Genomic DNA, 12737 nt, shown 5'->3' with positions numbered 1-12737 from the left:
AATGGATGGAGGTGATTTGCTTACTCCGATAAATTCAGATGCTGTGAAGAAATATTTTGCTTGAAAAAAAAGATAGAAAAAAAGAACAAAAAGTCAAAAGATAAAAAATAATGACTCATCTAAGCTAAAAACCTGAAAAAATAGCTTGGATATACTTACAACACTAGGGTAAGTGTAGTTTAATGAACTCTAAAGAATTAAGGAAGTCATTTGATTTAGTTTTAAAAAAAAAATCTGAGAATATTTTGTTCATGATTATCTTGTGATCATTATTTGGGTACCTTTGTTTCAACTCAAACACTTTGCCATGCACTTATTATCAATCTAATGAAAATATTATCTTTCTTTTAAAAATAACATCTATCTTTTCTTTTATCCTCATATGATATTTTTGTTCATCGTACAAATGAATGAGAGAAATGTGTGATTGCATTTTGTTTGTCTTGAACTTAAAATGATGAAAAGAAAAACAAACACGAAAGATCTCTGTATTACTTTTTTAGAAGATGACAAAGGCAAATGAAAAAGGATGAAAAAAGCATGATAAGACATTGATGCTGTAGACTTTTGAAAAAGAAAAGTATTGTTAAGAAAGAATACAATGGTCAGATGTTAAGAACAGATTAGTCACATGGCAATTGCTAAGAATTCTAATAAAAAAAGTAAAAGCGAGAGATTTTAAGAACCTTTTTACTACAATGAATAATTTTGATTCCATTACATGCATTGCATTTAGAGCACTTAGTACATACATCCATTAGCTGTTATAATAAAGACAGAGACTTTCCATTTCCTAATAAAAAACAAGATTTTGATATTCGGATGAAGATAATAATCAAACAAAAGATTTCAAAAGAGAGAAATTTACTTGTTCAAATATGAGAACTCGGTTTCAAGAAAAGATGAAAATTTTAAAGTTGTTGAGTTGAGAGGAGCTTTTTCAAGATGATTTTTTAAAGTTGTCGAGCCTCTGCTGAAAGGAGCCTTTTTCAAGATGATTTTTAAAGTTGTTGAACCTCTGTTGAGATGAGCTTTTTCAAGGTGAAGTTTTAAAGTTGTTGAGCCTCTGTTGAGAGGAGCCTTTTTCATGATTTTTAAAGTTGTTGAACCTCTACTGAGATGAGCTTTTTCAAGATGATTTTTTAAAGTTATTGAGTCTCTGTTTAGAGGAGTTTTTTCAAGGTGAAGTTTTAAAGTTGTTGAGTCTTTGCTGAGAGGAGCCTTTTCAAGATGAAGTTTTAAAATTGTTGAGCCTATGCTAAAAGAAGCATTTTCAAAATGATTTTTAAAGTTGTTGAGCCTCTACTTAAAGGAGTTTTTTCAAGATGGATTTTTAAAGTTGTCGAACTTCTGTTTAAATGAGCTTTTTTAAATTTTTAAAAGTTGTTGAACCTCTGCTCAAAGGAACCTTTTAAATTTTCAAAAATGTTGTTAAATTTTTAGAGCCCTAAAAAAAAAAGATTATGTGCTTAATGTTTCTTCTCTTTGAACAAAATGGTTGTTTGTTTGTCTTTGCCTTATTTTTGATTCTCAGAAATAAGCAAAGTGGGACAACTGTAATCACCATTTTGTTTTAGTATTATTATTGTTATTATTATTATTATTATTATTTTATTTTTTATTTTTATTTTTTTCTATTTTTCTATTTTTTTTCTTTTTTTTTTTTTCTTTCTTTTTTCTTCTTCTTTTTCCCTTATTCGATTTAGTTTGACTAAGGTATGGGTGCATTAAATGCACCATCACTGAAAGTCCATAATCTCAGTGACTGTCACCACCGACAGTCCCCTGACACGTTAGGTAGTGTGGATTTTGATTGAAAATATGAGATTCGAATCCCAAAAAATATGAGATTTGAATCCCAAAAAGCTTTATAAATAGAGCTTCTTACCTGAAGGAAGTAGGAGGATTGAAAAAAAAAAGCTTTACTGAAAAAAATAAATTAAAAAAAAACTTTACCAGATAAAAAAAGCTATTATGCAAAAACAAAAAAAATAAAAAATAGTCCCCTCGAATGGAGAACCCAGCGCAAAAAAATAAATAAATACGTGCAAAAAAAATCAAGTTAAAATTAAAAAAAAGAGACAAAAAGCTTTTATCCAAAATTTAAAAAGCAAATCTAGGAAATTAGAGACTTTTTTTGCTAAAAAGAAGGCCAAATCTCTGTTCAGGGGATCGAGAGGAGTTTGTGGGTAGTTTTTGAGATTTTTTGATCATTAATGATGGCGGCCGATGACTGATGACCAGGTAACGACGGCGGTGATGGCGACCGGTCGGTCACCCTTGGGTTTTTGTCTGAGAGAGTGAGGGAGAAGCTTTTTTTTTTTTGTGGAGAAGAGAATGATTGAAAAAAAAATTAGGCCTTTTATATAAACGGTTAGAACCAAAACGACGCCGTTTTAAGAAAGACTAAAACGACGTTGTTTTGAGCCCTAAGGATCCGCGCGTCATTCCGTGACCTGACCTAGGATCTGTGCACTCGACCCAATGACCTGTTTCTCTTTCAACCTCTGACTGGTCCATCTGAGCCGAACTAAACGAACTAGACCACCCCTGAACTGCTGATGCTAGACCGAATTACGGGATCGAACCGGACGTTGATCGAACCATTGACCAGTCCGGTTCAGGTAAAAAAATATTTTTTTTGAATTTTTTTAAAGTTTTTTTTTATATATTATTTTTGTTATTTTAATTATTATTCTTAATAGTTATACATGTTAAATTATTTAAATTTACCAAAATAAATTTTTGTTGTTTTATAATAATAATTAATAAAAATATATAATGAAATATATAATAAAATTTTTGATAATTTTTTTAAATTTTATAAAATAATAAAAAATGTCAAAAAAGGAAAATTTTATCCAACGATGAGATTCAAAGGTATTTTGAGTAGTAATGCCTACGAAATCTTTATGTGAGAAGATTTTTTTTAAATACCACCAATGTATTTGAGTATTTATAAAAAATTTTCAATACAATAAAAATTTCCTTTCATTAATAATAAATAAAAATTAATTAAAAACTAAAATAAAGCAATAAAAATGAGAAAAAATGAAATTTTATCCAATGATGGGATTCTAAAAATATTTTGAATAATGATGCTTTACGAAATTCTTAGGTAAGAAGATTTTTTAAAATATTATAAGTGTATTGGAATATTTATATAAAAACTTCAATATAATAAAAAAAATTTTTTTCCTTCAAAAATTAAAAATAAAATATCAAATAAAATAATTAATAAAATTTCTAAAAAAAGAATAAAATGTGTGCATCAACATGGTAATATTCTGCATTGCATGCATTACATATTTTTTTACGAAAAGTAAATTTAAACTTCCAAGGATGGGACTCTAAGGTATTTCGAGAAGTGACGATTAAGAAATCTCTAAGTGAGAAAAAATTCTTCTAATATTACCAACATACTTGAACATTTTAAGAATTATTTCAATAAAAAAGTTTTAATTTATTTTTCTCAAATAAAAATAAATAATAAAAAAATAATTCCTAATAAATTAAAAAATCAAGAAAATTGTTTTTTCAAACACCGAAAATAGAACTATTTTTTATCAAAATCAAAGGATAACATGTAGTTAATTGATACTGTTTTAAATGGGCGTTGTAGGGGTACTAATCTTTCTCCATGCATAATCGACTCCTAAACCCAGACTGTTATGCAGAACCTAAATTATCCTTTTAATAAATTTTAATTAATTTTAATTAATTTTAAGATTTCATTAAAAGGATATGTTTTAATAGGTGACCAATTGCACCTAACCAAAAAAGATTGGTGGCGACTTCTATTTTTTATTTCGTTTCCAAATTAATTAGGCGAACACAAAACCATTACAATATATAATATTGTAATTTTTAATACTCGATCAAAATCTACTTCTTTAATGATATTTTTCAACGATTGTAACCTTAGTTTACATGCAAAAATTACAACATATGTCTTTGTTAACACTACTCAAATGAACTCATATTTTGCCTCAATCAAAAATCATAATCGCAATTTGATTGCACGACCATTAATAAATTCTTTGTTTTCCAAATACAAATATAATTTTTACATTTCAAGCTAATTACATAAGATTCTAATTCTTTATCATCAAGGACAAATAATTTTCAATAAAATAAAATATATCAATATGAACAAATGTCTTTATTTATATATATAATGCTATTTACTACTAGTACAATATAATAAACAAAATCCATTCAGATAAATTCTAAAATCGTAATACCATATCCATATAATAATTGAATTCCAGTAAATTCTTGAAAAGTCAATTCTTACCATCAATTTATGTATTACTTATTGAAATCAAAATCACACTAATATTACAAAATCCTCATTTGCATCATAATTTCTACTGGCCCTAACTGTAAGTTTAAAAATCGTAGTCCATAAAGAAAATTTACAACAACTAATAATAAATATCTCAAAGCCTCATAACAATTCTTGTCAATCTAAATTTTTATACTTTATCTTAACAAAAACATTTCATATCCATGATAAAAAATTCAATAAAAATCCATCGTAAAACTCTGAAATCCTAATTGATCGAAAATCTATCTTCAATATTATAATACTTCAAAAGATTTAAATCATTCTCTATAACAATTTTTAAGCTTACAATATTCAATTTATCAAAAGTCTTGCCAAAATTATTTCATTTATAGACATATTATATCATGAAAACCATAATATTTTTATACTTTGGCTTTAAGTAGGTATCACAAAGATCATGATTAAAGATTTATCAAAATCCATAAGCAAGCACGAAACAACCCACCAAAAATTGAAAATTTCAACCTCAATTTTATAGGATCTCCAAAGATTAAAAAAAAAAAATCATTCTCTACTATCATCTTAAGTATAAGGTAACTATCTTATTAAATCTTCACATAATAATCACTTGTAGTTTATCAATACTCATAATCAAATTTACCAGACTTTCTCCTCATCATAAATTCCAAAACTAATGTCTAAAAATCAATCAAACTAGGAAATCTAAGATCCACAAAATCACAAAATACCAAAATTTTCATGGATCGAAAATCAAATCTATCTCAAACTCATAAAATTTTGAAAGATCAAAATCATTCTCCATAATAAACATTGAGTTTAAGGTACTCATTTCACCAAAATCACATAAAAATAATTTCATTTACAATCATCAATACTCCTTATCAAACTAATCCAAACTTTTTCTTTAGTACAAAATTTCAAAACTAATACTTTGTATTAATTGAACAAATAATCTAAAATCTCCAAAATAACAAACTTGGCTTTGATATCACTTATTTGTCATGCCCCAAGCCAAAATATTTAGGATGTAACAATGCAACATACTCATGAGATGAATCCCATAAGCATGTTTGTAAACTTCAAATTAAAACTAATCAACCGTTAAATTATCATACTAATTCAAAGTTAAAACTTCAAAAGTCACCAAAAATTACAAGTTATAAACCCAAGTCTTTGAAATTCACGTATTTCACTTGATCTAAAAGTATAATAATATTTTAATTTTATTATATCAAGGTAATCACATTACAAGCTATATGATGACAAAGGATAGATGAAGTCTTGCAACATAATCTCTTGTCAAACTAAGTCTTGAAGATTCAAATATCAAAATCTAAAAAGTAAGAAAAATTAAAGGAATGAGTACAATGACTCAGCAAGTAACTGGCATCCCCTCAATTAGATTAAGCATGTTATAAAACGTTTAGGCTAGAACATTAACTATATGATTTGAAAATATTGTGTAATTTTGTATTCACAAACATTATTTTACAAATCATATTTTTAAAACCAATTTCTCAAATTGTAAAGCAGAACAAAATATCACAAAATTACAATTTTTATTAGTCTCTTGTAACATATTATGACCATACTTAATCTTTGTGGTATAGGTCAGAATCAAAATTCCTTCTTTAGCGTAATGAGACAGAAGTATATTAGAAATAACTAAACTGTTGTACTAACAATCATAATTAACACTTTACTACAATGGAACAAAACAAAGATCACAATAACCCTTTGGGTGCAACGGGACCAAAGTATATCACCAGTGATATGGTGAACAAAAATTACTATTCTCAACTGATGGCACTGTTCAAAATCGATATCTATATCATAAAGTACATATTGACATGGCCAACAATTAAACCCCATTGGTAAGATTAGAACATAGCCATACTAGGAAACAAAACTAAAACATGTTTTCAGATTATCCAACATAGACAAAATCGATATTCACACACTTTCTCAAACATAATTTGTACTTAATAAATTTTACATGTCATTCTAAAGAAAAATTTTGTATTTAGAAAATCAATGGATATATCAATATATTATTATAAAATCATATTCGAAGATCAAAGAAATAACAAAGTCATATCCAAATTTGTAACAAATAAATTATATATATATTTTGCATGCTTAACTTGATTTACAAAACAAATGGACAAAACAATATACATTACATATATATCAATTCTAAACATATTGAGGCTAATTTTTAGGTACAAAGATTGAAGGGATATCAAGCCACTTACCTGATGTGTTAAACTGAAATTTAAGCAGCAATCACACAATTCTCTTAGTATCCTAATAATTCAAGAAATATTTAAAAATCATAATTTAACCCGAAAGCATAAATTTAATAAGGCAAACCTTCTATGGGTCATCCTAAGCAAATTGGATTGTGTGGCAACCTTCATAACTAATCAAAACCATTTAAAAGTAGTTTTAGCATATTAAAACAAACTTTCTTTTAATATAGCAAACACCTAAAATTGAGTATAAATATGAAATTAATAATTAAAAACACAAAAATTAGTTTATAAATATTTAATTTTAATATTTAATAGTAATAATTTTTGTAAGTCTGAATCTAACTTAATAGTCTTTTAACAAGAATAATAATATAAAATCAATACAGTAAAAATATATTAGAATAAGGAAACATTTAATAAAAATAATAGAACTAAAATTCATGTAATTTATAACTAAATAAATAAAATATTGTTGGAAATAATTTTTAAAATCATTAAAAATGAAATTTTCTGAATTTTGAAATTTTTGCATTCTGTGAGCATTTGGCTTTTTTTGAGTCACAAAATCTCTAACATTCTACAATTCTTAGCAATAAAGGAAGGCACGAATTTAAAATAGGATTGTAATACTAAAACTTAGAATTTTATTTCAATAAAAATAATTTCTAGAAGCATAAGTTTCGGAGGCTGAAACTTTATAAATTATCATAAACAACTCAAATTTTTGTTGGGGCTTCGATTCTTTTAGCCTAAATATCATTTGAATAAACCAATTATACTACTAGAAAGTTCACATTTTATACTATCAAAAGCACCTAAAGTTTGACCTAGTCTACCATTAGAATAAAGAGTTATGATGACCTAAAATTGGGCATTTGTAATTGTCAAAAATTTCAAAAAAAAAAATTTTAAAATTAAATTCTCCTAACTTACTCAACCAAATAAAGTACCACATATACCATTAAAAAAGTATTAAAGAGACCTTTGTATTGGCACCTACAATTTAGTCAGATTGTTATTAGAAAGTCATTGAATTTTTCTAAAGAAGAAAAGGCACAAGAATATAGGTTAGGGTTTGTAGAGAATTACACAAAATATAAAAATTTCAAGAGTTTTAAGTAAAATCTTACCTAAATCAGTGATTTTTAAAATTGATCTGCCCTTCCTCTTTTTTTTTTCTTCTTAGTTTTTTCAAGTTTTCTTATTTCTTGTTCTATCAAGGAAAACTATCAACAAAAACTGTGAATAAGTTTTTTTTTTCCTTCTCCTTTTTTATACTAAATACTCATAGGCTGGGTTAAATGATTGGGTTATAATAATTTGGGCTTGGCTATTACAGACATCTTTATGAAAGATAGTTTTGTATAAAGAAATATTTATTTAATTATAAATAGAACTCTTATGAGTTTTGGAATATATAGAAAAACAACTTGTACTAGAAGAAAGTGACAAAAAACTAGAAAAACCTCTAATATTTTTTATAACCAAATCAAATAATTTTGTTCTTATGCCATTGAAAGTTTGGTAGATTAATTGTGTCAATGCAAAACACAATTAATCACTAAATTTTATTATATCTTCGAAATTTATGTAACAATAATATTTTTGCATACCAATTAATCAAATGAGTACAAATAAAACAACATTAAGAAAAATAACATTATTACACGCTTTGAAGTCTTAATAAGAGTTAAATATAGTTGGGTTTAGGTTCTATTGATTTTGTTATTCTTTCATTAGTTCCTATTTTGGATATAAGTCGGAGTCTATTTATTTGGTCTTCATATGAAGCTAAGTTGGGAAGGTGGAACTTTTATATGTTAAGTTTGGGTTTGCCATGTATGATTGTTTTTTAGTGTTATGGGGATTTTGGTTTGGATTTGGAATGGTTTTCCGGTGTCAAGTCATGATGAATTCTGAAAGCTGTTAGTGGCTAAGTTTGAGTAGGCAGATTTGAGATGGGCTCTTTAAGGGGTTTAGCAATATTTGGGGAGAGGTTATGGTTGTTTATCTTTAAATTTGTTGGATACTGTGAGATTTTGTTTATGCCTTCAAGAATTGCAATTTAGTTAAGTGGGGTGCAGTGAGGATACTTTTGATTTGGTCTTCAAAGGGTTATTTATGGTATTCTGTGGGAGAAGTTTATTCTCTGATTGGATTTATTTATTTGGAGCTTTTATGAAGATTCATCTTGTGGATGAGTGGCTTGATTTTTCAGATTTTGTTAGCAAGGGATGACGTTTTAGTTTCAAAAGCTTGATCTTCTTTGAATAGAGAAATGTTATCCTTGTGTATCTTTAGAGCGGTGGAATCGTCTATCTCTGGTGTGCTTTGGATTGATTCCATCAATGTTTGTTTGTTTTGATAGCAAATACTATGTTTTTGGAACTCAATGCAAAATGGGTATTTGGAATTGACCTCTTATTCTCTATGACTATTTTGTTTGGCTGCGTTAATTTGGATTGCATTGGGTGCTGCTCCATTTGATATTGTTGTGGTTTCCGTGAAGTTATCTTGGTTCAAGAAAAGAGCACTTGCTATTATTCAAATTCTTAGGTGTCAAGTAGATTTGGTGATTTATATATTCGTGTCATTTAAAATATTGACAATTTATTTTATATTTTATATAAAAATTATGTGTAATAATTTGTGTTAATATTAAAATATAAGATTATTTTTAAACTCATAATTTTTGTTAAAATTTTAGATCGTATTTTTTTTAATTTTTTTTTACATCATTTTTATATCATGCCACTATATCGTGTTTTAAATCATCAAGTATAGTATCAAATATATGGCTGTGATTATGAATCTTGACATTGAAAGTATATTGACAAAGTTTTTATGAAGGCAACAATGATAGATCCAACAGAATTTGATCATACGAGGGGGCATGTTTAAAAAGAGATGGTAGAGGACTGGGGTATATACCAACCTGTTGCTAATTGAATGAAATCTTTGGTCTTGGTGATATGCTTGTCTGTGTTTGCTTTGGAAAACTTGGAGGTATTGGACTTAAGCAAAAAAATTAGCTTGTTGGATCTATAATGGTGCATTATTTGAAGACTGTAAGAGACTGGAGATAATATATTTGAGTTGGAATGTTTGGTTTAGAATATTACTTCCAAGGCCCGCAGGGGGGGGGGGGGGGGGGGGGAGGGGGAATGGCTTTTGAATTGGTCTTTATCCCACGCAGGTTCTTCCCATTGAGGTGGTTTCGTCAATACTTCTTGAGTTGCAATTTATTATCAGATTATCTTGTACCAAATTTATTGGAGTAGATTGTTATCAAAAGGCCTTTATGTGTATGGTGTTATAACAATATGCACATGTTTTCTTTTTAAGGTAGAGGTGCTGTTAACTCTATTGGTGTTTGATCTTTTCGTTATCCCTTTAATATTCTATCAGTTTTTGTTGAACTTGCATAGTTCTGCATTCTTTGTTTTATTAGCTTTATGTTAATTTTGTCCCTCTTAATTGCTTAATAAATTTCTTTTGACTTAGGAAAAAAATTGAAAGATTAAATTAAATAAATTAAAAGTCCAAAGAGAATAGTCAAAGCTAATATCCTATTGTGAATAGGTCCAGACCTAATATCTGTCTATACAAAAAAGGCTATGCCACCCCTCTCTATAACGGTTCATTCATTGTCTCTTGAGAAAAATCTAGAAAATTAGAGAGATAATTGATATTGCTATTAGCATAGCAACCGGCAAATCCTTCAAAAATTTTCTTGCAGTCTTTGTTCATTTGGATTATTATTAGAGGTTGAACATTTAGCCAGCTACAATTTAGTTTGGTGTTCTTGATGGATATGTGTTTGCCAAATCAAAGAAGACAAAGTAAAACATTTTTTGCTTTGTCTTTTAGCATATATGTTGGTAGTCAATGATATCAACGTGTGATCTTATAAAAATTGAAAAATTTTCAAATCGGTTGCGTTATATATTTATTCTAGCATGACCAATTTCCAACAAAAAGTTGATCATAAGAAGCTGACAAGTCTCCAAGATCAAGTTGATGATGAAAAGACCCATCTATCAGCCTTGCATACTGAAGCTAAAATGTTGCAAGGCGGAGCTTTCTTACTTTTGTTTGAGGTCTGCCTTCATATATCATTTGCAACAATTAGAACAATATGATCTGGTAGAACCACAAAGGGCTTGGAGTGGAGTGATTCCTCAACAAAGGGAGCTTGGCTTACATGAGGCCTTATATAGTCTCATATCTTGCACTTCAGGGAGAAGTACAGTTGGCAGATCATTTTTCTTGCTTCGTATTCGTGTGGAAATACATGATTGGTATTTTTTTTCACATGAAGTGATCATCTTAGATTCTTCAAGACTTTTATCATTTATGGCATTTTTCTCAACTCTTGTTCTCCTATATTGATACCAATACTCCTTATTTAGGTAATAAACCACAGTTATAAAATTTTGATTTAGAATAAAAGAGTGAGATGTGCAAGTGAGACGATAACAGATAATAATTTACTATGTAACATAAGTCATTCCTTTAGTAATTCTTTTTCTTAGTAAAAACAGCCATAGGATATCGAAAATAGACATCATAGTGCCTACTGGTCTCATGTTTGTTTTCACTATTTATATTACATCGAGGAGCAGCAGGAATAATTATAGGCTATGATGATGAAGTTTAAGCAGTAGGGTAAGAAGCTTGCATTGCTATGCCACAGAGGCCTTCCTTTGCATCTACGTCTCTCTGCATCCTAATGTACCCTTCCTCGCCCCAGCTAGTGCCCCAAGAGTTCTTCACTAACCAATACTTAGTCCCATCATTATCCACTCCATAACCAACAGCAGCAACACCATGATCTAGCTCAGTGCCACAATCTCCTGTAAATACACCACTTGAATAGAACTGGAATTCAAATCCCCCAGCATCAATAGCAACAGAAACTGGTTGGTTTGCAACAGCCTTCTGTAATGCCTCTTCATTATTGGCGGGGACATCTTCATGTCCATTTATATTAGCAGCATGGTTGGCTTCCTTGTTGGTATTGCATGTGCCATCAACTCCCTTATAAGGGTAATTTGATTCAGTTGTTAGGCCTTTGTTTTTCTGGATGAATTGGAATGCATCGTCCATCAAACCACCCTGACAGCCTTGATCCTCACCTTTGGTATCACAGTCAACCAACTCCTGCTCAGACAAGGAAATTAGCTTACCTGTTGTTAGTTTAGTAACCCCTTCCATGGCTGCCACAGCAGAAAAAGCCCAACAACTTCCTGTATTTCAGTGTCACATCAACAGTTTAAAATCTTTAGCTAGAATAAAAAACCATTAAGCTTTTTGGGATTGTTTCTTATAAAAATTTTGAACTTACCGCATTGACCTTGGTCCTTAATAGGTGTTACAGCTCCTTTATTTCTCCAGTCCATCGTAGAAGGTAATGCAGTAACACTTTCGTATTTGAAAGTTGTAGCCTTGTTGGAACACATATGGCCCTTGAACCTATTTCGAGAAGCGACGAATTCTTCGTTCGTAAGATCTGCAAATTGATTGACACCGAGCTTGTAAGGTTTAGCTTTGGCGCTATTCAAAGATTCTATGCGTTCCACATTTTGTTTGAAAATATTGAAACGTTTCTCTTTCTCATTGTTGTCCTGGTACACTCGTCCATATTGTGCCATCCATTGCTCATGCCTCTCATACATTGATGCATCTTGAAGAGAGCGCGATGTGGCTTCGCAAACTAAAGCACCAACTGTGAAGATTAAGGCCAAAAAAATGCATTGATATTGGTTTTTGAATGCCATAGCGGGATAGCTACTAGGATTGACAAGTTGAAAAATGATGAGGCACAATAAAATTTGATGAATTCTCACATTTATATAATCAAACGTTTCCTGAATAAATACACGCTTTGCATAACTACGTGCCCTTGAAAATTTTCTGATAGAGACCCATTATTGGAATTGCCTTGATAGATATAGTAGAATCGTGCTAATCTTCAAACTCAAATGGATATAGAGGTTTAGTTTATTGATAGTTTTATAATTAGTGGTAGTGGTTTGGAAGAAGGTCGATTTTGTATTCAAATTGCCTCATGTTAAGCCAAACAAAATTACTGTCATCGTGCCGTTTCATTCTTGTAAAGTCACATCAGAATAAAATTGACCGCAAGGTAGGAGAATTAGCCAAAGGTA

General features: G+C 29.3%; 1 protein-coding gene across 1 annotated transcript; it reads right to left on the bottom strand.

Annotated features, from left to right (window-relative positions):
- Nucleotides 1-11223: 11223 nt before the first annotated feature.
- Nucleotides 11224-12369, bottom strand: LOC111316022 (senescence-specific cysteine protease SAG39-like). Its single transcript, XM_022918037.1, has 2 exons — nucleotides 11915-12369; nucleotides 11224-11816 (listed from the first exon to the last, which is right to left on the bottom strand). The coding sequence occupies exons 1-2, from the start codon at nucleotides 12345-12347 to the stop codon at nucleotides 11224-11226; spliced, it is 1026 nt and encodes a 341-aa protein (XP_022773772.1). The 5' UTR covers nucleotides 12348-12369.
- Nucleotides 12370-12737: the final 368 nt, after the last annotated feature.

The sequence above is a fragment of the Durio zibethinus genome, chromosome 24, assembly GCF_047325235.1.
Source record: "Durio zibethinus cultivar Kanyao isolate XHJ-2024 chromosome 24, ASM4732523v1, whole genome shotgun sequence".
Lineage (NCBI taxonomy): Eukaryota > Viridiplantae > Streptophyta > Magnoliopsida > Malvales > Malvaceae > Durio > Durio zibethinus.
The sequence above is the reverse complement of the archived record's forward strand: the minus strand, read 5'-3'. Positions and strand labels throughout refer to the sequence as shown.

Excerpts from the sequence above, each read along its gene's own strand:
- LOC111316022 (XM_022918037.1), bottom strand. The coding sequence starts at position 12,347 with ATGGCATTCAAAAACCAATATCAATGCATTTTTTTGGCCTTAATCTTC. Across the intron at positions 11,817-11,914 it reads TAAGGACCAAGGTCAATGCG|GAAGTTGTTGGGCTTTTTCT; the intron begins GTAAGTTCAAAA and ends ACTGAAATACAG.